General features: G+C 41.1%; 1 protein-coding gene across 10 annotated transcripts in view; it reads left to right on the forward strand.

Annotated features, from left to right (window-relative positions):
- LOC124009716 (astrotactin-1-like) overlaps nt 1-14,601 on the forward strand; it is a 276,537-nt gene that overhangs the window by 224,503 nt on the left and 37,433 nt on the right. For 7 of the 10 annotated variants that reach the window (XM_046321826.1, XM_046321829.1, XM_046321827.1 and 4 more), the window contains one exon: nt 568-642. The exons of 2 other annotated variants lie outside the window; for them this stretch is intronic. In XM_046321826.1, the coding sequence (XP_046177782.1) occupies nt 568-642 (75 nt within the window). Of the gene's footprint in view, nt 1-567; nt 643-12,865; nt 12,926-14,601 lie in introns of all 10 variants that reach the window. One more of the 10 variants, XM_046321828.1, reaches the window with a different exon arrangement.

Below are 14,601 nucleotides of genomic sequence, written 5' to 3' on the forward strand. Positions count from 1 at the left end.
TCAAGGCCATCAGATTGTAAAATAGCCACCATTAGCACAGAGGCCGCTGCCTACCTACCAACTTGATATCATTGACCATTTTAATAAATGGAACACAAGTCACTTTAATAATAATGTGACTTTAAGAATGTTTACATATCTCGCATTACTCATCTCATATGTATATAATGTATACTGTATCCTTCACAATCTATTGCATCTCAGCCACTCTGTCACTGCTCATCCATATATGTTATACTTATATATTCTTATCCCATTCCTTTACTAGATTGTGTGTATTAGGTTTTGTTGTGGAATTTGTTAGATATTAGGTTTTGTTGTTAGATACTGCTGCACTGTCGGCTCTAGAAGCATTTTGCTACACTCGCAATAACATCTGCTAACCATGTGTATGTGACCAATAAAATTTGATTTGAAAGAAACATTTTCATAACGAGTGGTTCTGATTTAAGCACTCAGTCACCTGTCAGATTAAACCCCCAAAATCATGTGGTAAATAAACTTCAGATGAACCTACTAAAACTCTCTGGGCCTCTTCCCTCTGGAAATGTGCTCTCTGTTTTACAGGTGTTATCGAGAACCTTAAATGTTTCTTCGGCTGTCCCCATAGGGAACCCTTTGAAGAACCCATTTTGGTTCGAGGTACAGTAGAACCCTTTTGTGTTCTATGTAGAACCCTGTCCATAACGTAATAGGATTTTAATCTTATAGCTACACTTCTAACGTATGCCTTTTGTTTGGCGAAAACCCTTATGTTGCACGGGATTAAATAACCATCTCTATAGGTCTATTTGTATAATGAAGTATTGAACTTGAATACAAGTGCATAATATATTTTGGTTCCAATATAATGTCATCTTGATGTGAACAGGTTTAATTCAGTATTAATTGAAAGTGACATTGATTACTTTGCACCACCAACCAGAATAAAAATCAACCGAGATATACAGATTGGCGTGTTTTTTACCGATCAAAACATTTTTTCTGTTTTAGATTGATGATGAATAATCTGATGTGTTTTGCACCTGTTGCATATCCCAAGTTATCCAGTTGATACAGTGCCACACAGTGATACATTTCAACAAGAGTTATTGACATTTCACATAATGTGTCTTTACAAAGATCCTCTTGTCTGATTGCGCTATATGGCCCTCAGTCTTTAGAGTCATTCATCCATATCCAAAGGGGATATTGACTTTCCCTCTCCAGTTTATTTATAGGTCGTTCATGGCTTCCCCTCTCTTCAGGCTATACTGCTCATCCCAAACCCCGACATCTAAATGTTGTGGCCGATTACAACCAAAATAACATATTATATCAAGTCCAAATGTGGGACTGTGAAAAAGTGATCGATGAGGTGCTATTGCAAGGGCTAAGACTTACTGGAAGGGAAGATTTATTTATTTATTTTTTTGGTCTTGTGGACTTAAACCCTTCATCTCTGTTAGGCCTGGATTTGAATGTGATTCAAAACAGCTTCTATGCAGTGTTTACTGGAATGATCGGAACAGATTCCATGGAATGTCAAAAATATGACTACACAATCTTTTATCCTTCATTTTGTAGAGACTCAAGAAACATATGGGGGATTTTTTTTCCTTTTTTCAAAAGAGAACTTGGACAACCTTTTCCTTCATTTACACAGCGCAATGGGGTGTTCCTCACATTGTACTGGTCACTTTCGTGCTTCCCTTCGCCTTGGATTACATGACCCTATATTGTAGCTAGATACATACTGTATAATATATCATAGCTAATGATTGTTGTCCGACCCCCTGGACAGGGGCTGGTTGTGTGCTAATCTTACGCATAATGGGATTCAGGCACACAACATGACATCATAGCCCTCTCCCAGATGTTTAAGTTGACTAAATCGGAAGTCTGCTTTTAGTCATCACACACGGGCCAAACTCCCTGAGATCACCCAATAACGACAGGGTTTATTCAGGGGTCAGTGGGACATGACATCCAATCCGTAAACAGATTACTCACACCCATGTGCCACACTTCCTCCCTGGTAGGACAATAGAGCAAGGAGAGCTCCTGAAAGGGATGAATGTTTCCACTGAGCGCTTTGGCGGCCGATGAGCTCACCTCATCTGTTGGGCAAGGTCAGGTGCCAGGGCAGGTCCATCACGGAAGCTGGCACAGTCTCTAGGTGGCTTCATAGACCCACACATACCCAGAGAGCAAAAGTCCAGCTGTGAGTAGCATAGAAACTGGCCCCACACCTGGGTAGGGTCAAACTCAGACAGAGTTCAAGGGTCTAAGGTCTTTATTGAAGCACACAGTGTTATGACATATGGTCATGGATCTAATGTATACATTAATCTTGTGAAAATGAAGTGCGTCTGGCTTTGGCTGTACAGCGTGGAAGGAACTCGCCTTCCTATAAAGTCCAGTCTAGTGATTTTGTGTTTCCTATCCTTCAAGTGTGGCCCAGATGGCATATGCCCATGTGGCTCGAAGCCTCAGCCACATCTGGAATGTTACCCGGGGTTACTGCCACCTTTATATCAATTTACAGTATGTAAACAGTGGCTTTAATCCCAGACTCAAGATAGGAAAACTCATGTCCTAAGACTTTGAATGCCCTTTCCAATAAGCTTTACATGGTGAATTGTACAAGCCTATAATTTAACAAAATTGAAGACTGCATGGTTCAATGAAACTCTCCACTACCGTCCATTATTGCCACCCATGTTGTGGCTCCAGACCAGATGTAACACATCTGATTTTGTCTATTTAAGTTTAGTCATGATGGTCTAGTTTACTGCAAAATGGTAATCACAACAAACAACAAACGTTGATGAGGCGAGAGATGTCAAACATAGCAATGCCACAAAAACAACCCTTGAGCTCATAATCACTTTCAAGCTGAGCTCTGACAAGTGGCAACACCACACTGGATTCCCAGACAAATATTTACTTTACAAATGAAGTTGAAAGTCTGTGGTCCAGAAGGGATATTAGGAGAGCCAAGAGACGAGGGCGTCCCCACAGCAGAGGGGGAGTTGGACCGCACCATCAAACAACCATGTGTTACATGCAAACAAAAGTCATGAAAAAAACACACAGATGTCAGGCCCACCATCCTAACATGTGGGGAGACCATTAGAAAATGGTATGGACTGCTGTTGCAGCGACTCAGAAACGTAATTAATGCTAGTGTGGTGTGGTGAGGCTCTATGCATGGCAGGAATTTTGGAGCTAGAGGAAAGACAATTATCGCTAACTGTTCTTAGAACTGGATTGAAAGGATTATCATAAGCATACACTACACATACGTATGTGGATACCCCTTCAAATGAGTGGATTTGGCTATTTCAACCACACCTGTTGTATCAAATAGAGCACTCAGCCATGAAATCTCCAAAGACCAACATTGGCAGTAGAAGAGCTCAGTGACTCAACGTGGCACCGTCATAGGATGCCATCTTTCCAAAGTCAGTTCGTAAAATGTCTGCCCTGCTAGAGCTGCTCCAGTCAACTGTAAGTGCTGTTATTGTGAAGTGGAAATGTCTAGGAGCAACAACGGCTCAGCCGCGATGTGGTAGGCCACACAAGTTTACAGAACGGGGACTGCTGAGTGCAGAAGAGCATAGCGAATAATAATCACTACCGAGCTCATGAGCTTCATGAAATGTTTTTTTCTCTCCTCAACCAGAAATCACTTTTACAGAAAGTGGGACCCTAAAAACATTATGCATTATGTTATGCATCCCAAAATGTATGATTAATACATTGCCATTAATCAGAAATCAACTGAGTTCATCTTTGTAACGCGATCCAACAGGGTAAATTGCCATTTTGAATGCTTTTTGGACATCGTATTTGGGGTTTGGCAAATCTCAGATTCAGCTTTGGAACACACAAGTTCAAGTGCTATCAGCTTCGATTCAGTATTGAAATTTGCCCTTTTGCCCGATTTCAAGAAAAGATTATTTATCCCATCTCTAAGGCCATAATTGAAAGTAATGCAGTATAAATCGCAAGCGGTTCTATGACGTAAATGGCAGAGGCAGTGTTCTTATCAAAGGCTTTTTTCTGAGAAAGTATACGCAGATTGAAGTGTTCTTTCTCCCCCTCTCCAAGAAACTTCACTTTTAAAAATTACACCCCCTCTTACCCCACTTCAAATAGGGCTTTATTTCCTCTATTGCTCTGAAAAAGACAATACGTTCTGTTGGAGAACAAGTCGGTTAATCATTTTTCACTGGGAAGTGCCAAGAAGCAATGCTTTAGAAACTGTTGTCCATCTCTTGCCTTCTATTCGTGAAAGTAGACAACAAGATCCAGATGTTGTTTGTTGAGTCTTTACGGATCTGCCAAATCTGCTGGTACCTAGCAGTTGTTTTGGTTATGGGAATTTATGCGATGGATCAGATCATTTTCAGGTTACATTTCTTTCCTGTTTATTGAACAAAAGAGTGTCTGTGTGTGACAGGTTTAAGGTTTTTCACTCTGTCATTCCCTTTAAAATCACTTATTTTCATCAAAGAATTGCAGACAGTGTCAAGTTCAGAATCTGCACCTTAGCAGAATCATTGTTTATGTTAATGTGATGATTGAGACCTGGAGTTGGAGATTAAATGTGACACTACAGAAGTGAAAACATTTAAAATTCTCCAGGACCATAATACTGATATCTTATGTGCCAAAGTAAACTCCCTCTCTCGTGATGCTTGTTCATCAATCTATTCATGGGTTGCACCCAGAAGTAGGGCTGCTGTGGGGCTAAGGGTGCAACTAAATAAGTTATCCCAGAAATGTTCCAAATGTACAAAAAACATTTCTCTAAAATGTTTCGTCTTTGCCATGATACAGTTGAAGTCACATAGCCAAATACATTTAAACTCAGTTTTTCATAATTCCTGATGTTACGTAAGCCTCTAGGGAGTGGGAACGCAACACCCTGCTACAACTCAACAACTCGTGGAGTGAAAGAGGTATGGGATTGTAGGTGCGAGCAAGGATGTCAAAGGCAGATATGGGTACCGTTTACAGGGAATTTATTCTAATTATTATGGTAATTTGGGGGAAAAGGGTCTGGAAAGAAGCAAAAAAGTAAATATCAAAGCCCTCTCTCCTACCTACCTTCCTTCCTACCTACCTACCTACCTACCTACCTACCTTCCTACCTACCTACCTACCTACCTACCTACCTACCTACCTACCTATCTTAGCACCACCTGGTGCACTAGCAAAAATACAGGGGGTGGTCCACCCAGGTCTTACCTAGTGTGTATAGACAGTAAATACTACGGGTTATGTATGCCCGCATGCCTTTTGCCTTCCCCCTCCCCCCTGGGAACAAATGAAACAGAATAATACAAACACTTTCTATAATCAAAAACAGTCATTTTGTTATTGACACACTTTAGTAGGACCGGCGACAAATACTGGCAACAACCTGCGCAACAACCAACACAGGACATACAAGAAGCTCTCTCTGAGCCACAAGCAATACAGGATATAAGAATAATCTCTTTCTAAGAAACAACCAACACAGACTATCACCCTCGGCAACAATCACAGAACATAACCATCAGCTCTATCTGAGAAACAACCAACACAGGATATCACCCTCAGCTCTCTTCTGAGCAACAGAACACTGGCTAAAATAGCTGGAAAAGGGGTCTAGTGGGATACAGCTGTATCCTGACGAGGGGGCGGGGTCAACTCTCCAATAATTGACGTGTCCGACCAATCAGCTGCTTGGGGGGAATTTCAGTAGCCCATCCCGAAACACACATACAAAACCAAAACACGGAAACTGGGGAAAGTAACACCTCACATTTAATCCTTGTAAAAATTCCCTGCCTTAGGTTAGTTAGGATCATCACTTTATTTTAAGAATGTGAAATGTTAGAATAATAGTAGAATGATTTATTTCAGCTATTATTTCTTTCATCACATTCCCAGTGGGTCAGAAGTTTACATACATTAAATTAGCATTTGGTAGCATTAAGTTTAAATTGTTTAACTTGGGTCAAACGTTTCAGGTAGCCTTCCACAAGCTTCCCACAATAAGTTGGGTGAATTTTGGCCCATTCCTCCTGACAGAGCTGGTGTAACTGAGTCAGGTTTGTAGGCCTCCTTGCTCGCACATGCTTTTTCAGTTCTGCCCACAAATTTTCTATAGGATTGAGGTCAGTACCTTGACTTTGTTGTCCTTAAGCCATTTTTCCCCAACTTTGGAAGTATGCTTGGGGTCATTGTCCATTTGGAAGACCCATTTGCGACTAAGCTTTAACTTCCTGACTGATGTCTTGAGATGTTGCTTATATCCACATAATTTTCCCACCTCATGATGCCATCTATTTAGTGAAGTGCACTAGTTCCTCCTGCAGCAAAGCACCCCCACAACATGATGCTGCCACCCACGTGCTTCACGGTTGGATGGTGTTCTTCGGCTTGCAAGCATCCTTTTTCCTCCAAACATACCGATTGTCATGGCAAAACAGTTATATTTTTGTTTCATCAGACCAGGGGACATTACTCCAAAAACTATAATCTTTGTCCCCATGAGCAGGTGCAAACCGTAGTCTGGCTTTTTATGGCGGTTTTGGAGCAGTGGCTTCTTCCTTGCTGAGTGGCCTTTCAGGTTATGTCGATATAGGACTCGTTTTGGATTTAGGTACTTTAGGTACTTTTGTATCCGTTTCCTCCAGCATCTTCACAAGGTCCTTTGCTGTTGTTCTGGGATTGATTTGCACTTTTGGCACCAAAGTACACATCTCCTTCCTGAGCGGTATGATGGCTGCGTGATTCCATGGTGTTTATACTTGCATACTATTATTTGTACAGATGAGCGTGGTACCTTCAGGTATCAATTGGAAGTTGCTCCCAAGGATGAACCAGACTTGTGGAGGTCTACAATTGTTTTTGAGGTCTTGGCTGATTTCTTTTGATTTTCCCATGATGTCAAGAAAAGAGGCACTGAGTTTAAAGGTAGGCCTTGAAATACATCCACAGGTACACCTCCAATTGACTCAAATTATGTCAATTAGCCTATCAGAAGCTTCTAAAGCCATTAAATAATTTTCAGGAATTTTCCAAGCCGTTTAAATGCACAGTCAATGCACAGTGTATGTAAACTTCTGACCCACTGGAATTGTGATTCAGTGAATTAAGTGAAATAATCTGTCTGCAATCAATTTTTGGAAGAATTGCTTGTGTCATGCACAACGTAGATGTCCTAACAGACTTAGGACATCTACATGTTGGCTGCAGGAATGTTCACTTGATCTGTTGCCAGACCATTGAATATTCATTTCGCTACCATAAGATGCCTCCAACAGCATTTTAGAGGATTTGGTAGTACGTCCAACCGGCCTCACAACCGCAGACCATGTAATCGTGTCAGCCCAGGGCCTCCACATCCGGCTTCTTCACTTGCAGGATGGTCTGAGATGAGCCACCCAGACAGCTGATGAAACAGTGAGCTTGCACGATCAAAACATTTCTGCACAAACTGTCAGAAGCAGTCTCAGGGAAGCTCATCTGCATGCTCGTTGTCCTCACCAGGATCTTGACCGGACTGCAGTTTGACGTTGTAACCGACTTCAGTGGGCAAATGCTTAATTTTGATGGCCTCTGGCATGCTGGAGAGGTGTACTCTTCACAGATTAATCCTTGTTTCAACTGATGTAGTGTGGGCAAGCGGTTTGCTGATGTCAATGTTGGGAACAGAGTGCTCCATGGTGGCGGTGGGGATATGGTATGGGCAATAAGCTATGGACAACAAACACAATTGCATTTTATTGATGGATATTTGAATTGTTGTGTCTGTCATTCATCTTCCCCCATCACCTCACGTTTCAGCATAATAATGCCACGTTATTCCTGGAAGCTGAAAATGTCCCCGTTTTTTCATGGCCTGCATGTCCAGACACGTCACCCATTGAGCATGTTTGGGATGCTTGGGATCAACGATCCCATTTTTGGGATCAACGTGTACGACAGCGTGTTCCAGTTCACGATCAATATCCAGCAGCTTTGCACAGCCATGGAAGAGTGAAATCTGTAACTCAGTAAATCTTTGAAATTGTTGCATGTTGCATTTATATTTTTGTTCAGTGTATACTATGATTAATTAAAACCTAGAATTAGTCTAGGCTTGTTTTGCTTATTTTAATAATCTATGTACTGTACAGCTGTGTCTGTCACTATGTCCTCTCTTTTTGCACAATGTATTCTGAGTTAGCCATGGATATCCACACTGACACAGTCCTACAGCTCAGGGGCCTCTTGAGGGTCCCCCTTTTCAATGTACCATTATTTCATTTAATAATAGAGTAGCCTAGCCTACCAAAAACAAAATGAATGAATTTTTAAAATGCATAAGAACATGTCTTAAATTTCAACAAATCTGAGAATTAACCTGCCACCAAATGAAATAAAAGACAGGTCATGCACGGCTGTCGATGATTGGTCCAGTCCGTTACTCAACAACCCTTGACTGCCCATCAATCCCCTTGTACTGCACACTGCTCAATGAAAAGTTTATTTTCTTTTGTTTTTAAGTTCCTCAATTAATTGATATGTACTGAAAAATGAACTATATATGAAACAGACATGAAACATTACTAAAATGCACTTCCATCTGTGATAACAAATCAAAGAATAAACTGTCAATCGCCTGTGCTCAGAGTTTTGTCATTGCTAAGAAAATACTAAGAATTACTAAGAAATATAACAATATTGCCTTTATTGTCTTGTCGGCCAATTGAGAAGGACATGAAATCGACAAGGAGAAAATAGGCTAGTTGGCCAGATGTGTAGCCTATTTAGTAGAACAGGACATAAAGTAGGCCTATACAAGAAGCAGCCAATGATGCCTTTTGTATATTGTAAACAGTCTAATAAAGCCATATTAGGAAATTAAAAACAGTATTTTCGAATGAATAGAATAGCCTATTCTGAATTTAATATAGCCTATTTTACTGTGATTATGGTTATGCAGTGGCATATCCTTGTTTGTTATAGAATACAAGGCACTCTTATATTGCTGTGCCCTTATCACAGTAAAGTCAAATCTATTTTATTGTAAGAATATAATGAAATATAACAATTGAAATGTTAAAAATTGCCAGTGCGAAGTGATGCTCTCGTGTGCGAAGTGAGATGATCTCATGTCTGGAACAGTTAGCCTACTTCTCAGTGATAATTTGAAACAGGTTTCATGTGCTCAATTTGACTGTTGAAAGACAGCTTTTTCAGGGTTGTGTAACTTAGAACCTCTTCTTTTCGATAATATATAGAATTTCATATTAGGTTCTGCCTGTTTTTTTGCATTGATGGCAGGGTAGCCTAGTGGTTAGAGCATTGGACTAGTAACCGAAAGGTTGTAAGTTCAAATCCCCAACCTGACAAGGTACACAACCTGATGTTCTGCCCCTGAACAGGCAGTTAACCCACTGTTCCTAGGCCGTCATTGAAAATAAGAATTTGTTCTTAACTGACTTGCCTAGTAAAATAAAGGTAAAAAAAATAATAAATAAATGACCATTGCACATTCATTCATTTTTACCCCACGGCACGACACATCACGGCACGACACATCTGTTGTAGGCTTATTGTGTTGTTCTTTCCTGGAGGTTGAATGTGTACTATAGCCTAACACAGGGTTTCCAAAAAATCGTTCCTGGGGCTCTGGGTGCACGTTTTGGTTTTTGCCCTAGTACTACACAGCTGATTCAAGTATCAAACTCCTCATCAAGCTTTGATTATTTGAATCAGCAGTGTAGTGCTAGGACAAAAAGCAAAATGTGCACTCAGGGCCGAGTTTGGGAAACTCGGTCCTGGGGCCAGACAGGCCCATGGAATTCAGTTTGTGCTTGACTACGGAAAGCAATATCGAATTGGTGTGGATGTGTCTGCTTCTAACAGTGTTCTTTCAAGGCCTCTGTCCATCTCTGTTTCCAGCTACAATATTAACAATGTCTACAATGTATTTCTGATCAATTTGATGTTATTTTAATGGACAAACAAAAACAATTGGCTTTTCTTTAAAAAGAAAGGACATTTCTAAGTGACCCCATACCTTTGAACGGTAGTGTATATACAGTACCAGTCAAAAGTTTGGACACACCTACTCATTCATGGGTTTTTCTTTATTTTTTACTATTTTCAACATTGTACAATAATAGTGATATCACAAGGAATCATGTAGTAACCAAAAAAAGTGTCAAACAAATCAAAATATATTTTAGATTTTTCAAAGTATCCACCTGATGACAGCTTTGCACACTCTTGGCATTCTCTCAACCAGCTTCACCTGGAATGCTTTTCCAGTCTCGAAGAAGTTCCCACATATGCTGAGCATTGTTGGCTGCTTTTACCGTCACTCTGCGGTCCAACTCATCCCAAATCATCTCAATTGGTTTGAGGTCAGGTGATTGTGGAGGCCAGGTCATCTGATGCAGCACTCCCTCACTCACCTTCTTGGTCAAATAGACCTTACACAGCCTGGAGGTGTGTTGGGTCATAGTCCTGTTGAAAAAGTAGTGGGAATAAGAGCAAACCAGGTGGGATGGGTTATCGCTGCAGAATGCTGTGGTAGCCATGCTGGTTAAATGTGCCTTGAATTCTAAATAAATCACAGACAGGTTCACCAGCAAAGCACCCCCACACCATTACAGCTCCTCCCCCATGCTTCACGGTGGGAACCACACATGCAGAGATCATCCGTTCACCTACTTGTAAAGACACGGCGGTTGGAACCAAATCTCCAAATTTGACTCATCACATCAAAGGACAGATTTCCACCGGTCTAATGTCCATTGCACGTGTTTCTTGGCCCAAGCAAGTCTCTTATTATTATTGGTGTCCTTTAATAGTGTTTTCCTTGTAGAAATTTGATAATGAAGGCCTGATTCACGCAGTCTCCTCTGAACAGTTGATGTTGAGATGTGTCTGTTAATTGAACTCTTAAGCATTTATTTGGGCTGCAATTTCTGAGGCTGGGAACTCTAATGAACTTATCCTCTGCAGCAGAGGTAATTATGCATCTTCCTTTCCTGTAGCAGTCCTCAGAAGAGCCAGTTTCGTCATAGTGCTTGATGGGTTTTGCGACTGCACTTGAAGAAAAGTTCAATGTTCTTGAAATTTTCCAGATTGACTGGCCTTTAAGTCTTCAAGTAATGATGGACTGTTGTTTTCCTTTGTTGATTTGAGCTGTTTTTGCCATAATATGGACTTGGTCTTTTACCAAATAGTGCTATCTTCTGTATACCATCCCTACCTTGTCACTTCACAACTGATTGGCTCAAGCGCATTAAGAAGGAAATAAATTCCACAAATGTGACCCGATTCAAGAAAGGTGTATGTCGCATGTTACGACTTAACAGGAGCTCCATGTGAATGTAAAAAATATATATATTTATCAAAATGCGTTTGGCAGAAATGTCTACTTAAACATGTGAACTTTCATCTGTAAATACGATAAAATTGTTAAATTACGAGCCTCGATGGTTAACTTCTTGATGCACTCATCCCGTTAGCAGGATAATTTTCGTTAACCACCGCTTAATTACAGAGCGCCAAATTCAAATTAGATTACTAAAAAATGTAACCTCTAGTGACACCCCATCCCGTGAACGGGACCGTTGTCATCATCTGACACTAATTAGCATAACGCAACCGACATAAATCTTCCTAGAAAATCTTCCTATTCGTGAAAATCACAAGTGGAATATATTGGAACACATCTTAGCCTTTTGTTAATCACCCTGTCATCTCAGATTGTCAAAATATGCTTTACAGCCAAAGCTAGACAAGCATTTGTGTAAGTTTATCGATAGCCTAGCATAGCATTATGCCTTGCTAGCAGCAGGCAACCTTGTCACGAAAATCAGAAAAGCAATCAAATTAAATAGTTTACCTTTGATGAACTTCAGATGTTTTCACTCACGAGACTCCCAGGTAGATAGCCAAAGTTTTTTTCCCAAAAGATTTTTTGTAGGCGAAATAGCTCCTTTTGTTCTTCACGTTTGGCTGAGAAATTGACCGGAAATTGCGGTCACGACAACGCCGAAAAATATTCCAAATTAGCTCTATAATATCGACAGAAACATGGCAAACATTGTTTATAATCAATCCTAAAGGTGTTTTTCAAATATCTATTCGATAATATATCAACCGGGACAATTGGTTTCTCAATAGAAGCAATTGGAATAATGGCTACCTCTGTATTTTACGCGATAATTTCTCTGGGAGCATCAGGTGCCCATTTGCGCAATGAAGCCGCCTACAGGTATTCTCCAACATAAATGCGTAAAACTACGTCACAAAGCTGTAGACACCTTGGGGAATACGTAGAAAGCGTAAGCTGGTTGATAGGGCATTCACAACTCAATAGGGACTCATCGGAACGCAGGGCTTTCAAAAGATGAGTCACTTCCGGATTGGATTTCTCTCAGGCTTTCGCCTGTAACATCAGTTCTGTTATAATCATAAACAATATTTTGACAGTTTTGGAAACTTTAGAGTGTTTTCTATCCTAAGCTGTCAATTATATGCATATTCTAGATTCTGGGCCTGAGAAATAGGCAGTTTAATTTGGGTACGCTTTTCATCCAAACATCAAAATACTGCCCCACACACTCAACAGGTTAAGCCACAGAAAAAGTTAGCAACCTTCCCACTAGCCATGATTGGCTGAGATAATGAGTGGGCTGGACATGCCGAGAGAGGAGTTCAGATTGGGTTCAGATCTGCCATAGAAGCTTGTCAGTTTGTGTTGGTAATCCTGTCGAACGCTGCTTTAAACATTTTTTTATTGTTGTTGTGGAATCAGTGGAATTAGAGTATGATGGAGATGGAGTAAACAAGTGTCTCTGGATTTCATCTTCAAACTAAGGGCAACCATGGCATGGCATTCCTGACAGGGAGACGCGTCCATGCATGATGATGTATACAGGTAAGATAGTCTAGCGTTACCTAGCTAACGTTAACTTGTAATATCTGAAAATGTTTCTAATTTTGACAGAAAGTGGTTTCATTTCAAGCTAACGCTAGCTGGCTGGCTGGCTAGCTGATATTATTCCCAGAGCTGTTTGCTGTTCTATTTAGAGCCTAATGTTAGCTCACTAACATTAAACATGGTTGGTTTGCTCCCAGCACTGTGGCATTGTTGGCACTGTTCATTGTTGTTTGACTAGCTAACGTTAGCTGTCTGGCTTGTTAGCTAATGCTTTGTGACGTGTATGTGAATTTTCACTTTGTTTACTTAGCTAAGTACATTGTTTACCGAGCTAGCAAGCTATATGTCTGAAGCTAAAGTGTACTGTTAGCTAGCTAGCTAACGTTAGCTGGCTGGATCCCTTGCTGATGTTATTATTCGTCTCCCAGAGACTTGTGCTGTTCTAGTTAGAGCCTAATGTAAGCTAGCAAACATTGGAAATTGTTGGTTAGCTTACAGGACTTTTTGGTACTTTTGATTATTTAACTAGCTAACATTGGCTGGCTGGCTCGTTTGCTAACGTTACGTGACGTGTTTACAACACCCGTTGAATATGCCCGGAGTATGTAAACATCTGCAAAAAAAGCATAATGAAATTGTTGCCAGCAGAACTGGTTAGGCTGTTTTCATGTTATCCAAAAGTAAACAAATCATCGGCCAGAGCATCAAGTGTGCGCTGCGAGAGCGAAACGTGATGAGTGGGGCTAAAGCTTAAGGTGGGGGTGTGAACGATGCTGAATGGGTGTAGATAAAGAAATGCTCTTCACTAGATAGCAAAACATTCAAAGGCGATTTCATCAAGTGAGTTTACAAGTTCATCAAATTTCAAAGCAGATGTTATGCAGGTGAATGAGGACCCAAAAGCGACTTAACAGAAACAGAGTTTATTCCAGTCTTTAACAAAAACGATAATCCTGGATACTATCACAGGTAAAGTCAAAACAGGAAAACTGAAACCCTCTAGTCAGTAGAGGGGAACAACTGGAGATGCGACCACAGACTGCAGGTCTCTTCGGGAAGGCGCAGGCCGTAGCTGATATAGACACCTGCTCACACGCAGCATCTGAAGAAGGCAAAAACACGACAGGACGGAACAAGGACACAGAACAGCAAACAAGGATCCGACAAGGACAGAAGCGAAAACAGAGAGAGAAATAGGGACTTAATCAGAGGGCAAAATAGGGAAAGGTGTGAAAGAGTAAATGAGGTAGTTAGGCAGAATGAGGAACCGCTGGGAGCAGGAACGGAACGATAGAGAGTGAGAGAGAGAGAGGGAGGGGGAGAGAGAGGGATAGAAAGAGGGAAAGAACCTAATAAGACCAGCAGGGGGAAACGAATAGAAGAGGAAGCACAAGGACAAGACATGACAATCTATGACAAAACATGACAGTACCCCCCCCCATTCACCGAGCGCCTCCTGGCGCACTCGAAGAGGAACCCTGGTGGCAACGGAGGAAATCATCAATCAACGAACGGTCCAGCACGTCCCGAGATGGAACCCAACTCCTCTCCTCAGGACCGTAACCCTCCCAATCCACTAAGTACTGGTGACCACGTCCCCGAGAACGCATGTCCATGATCTTCCGTACCCTGTAAATAGGTGCGCCCTCGACAAGGACGGGGGGGGGGGAAGA

Source organism: Oncorhynchus gorbuscha, linkage group LG22 (assembly GCF_021184085.1).
Source record: "Oncorhynchus gorbuscha isolate QuinsamMale2020 ecotype Even-year linkage group LG22, OgorEven_v1.0, whole genome shotgun sequence".
Taxonomy (NCBI): Eukaryota; Metazoa; Chordata; class Actinopteri; order Salmoniformes; family Salmonidae; genus Oncorhynchus; species Oncorhynchus gorbuscha.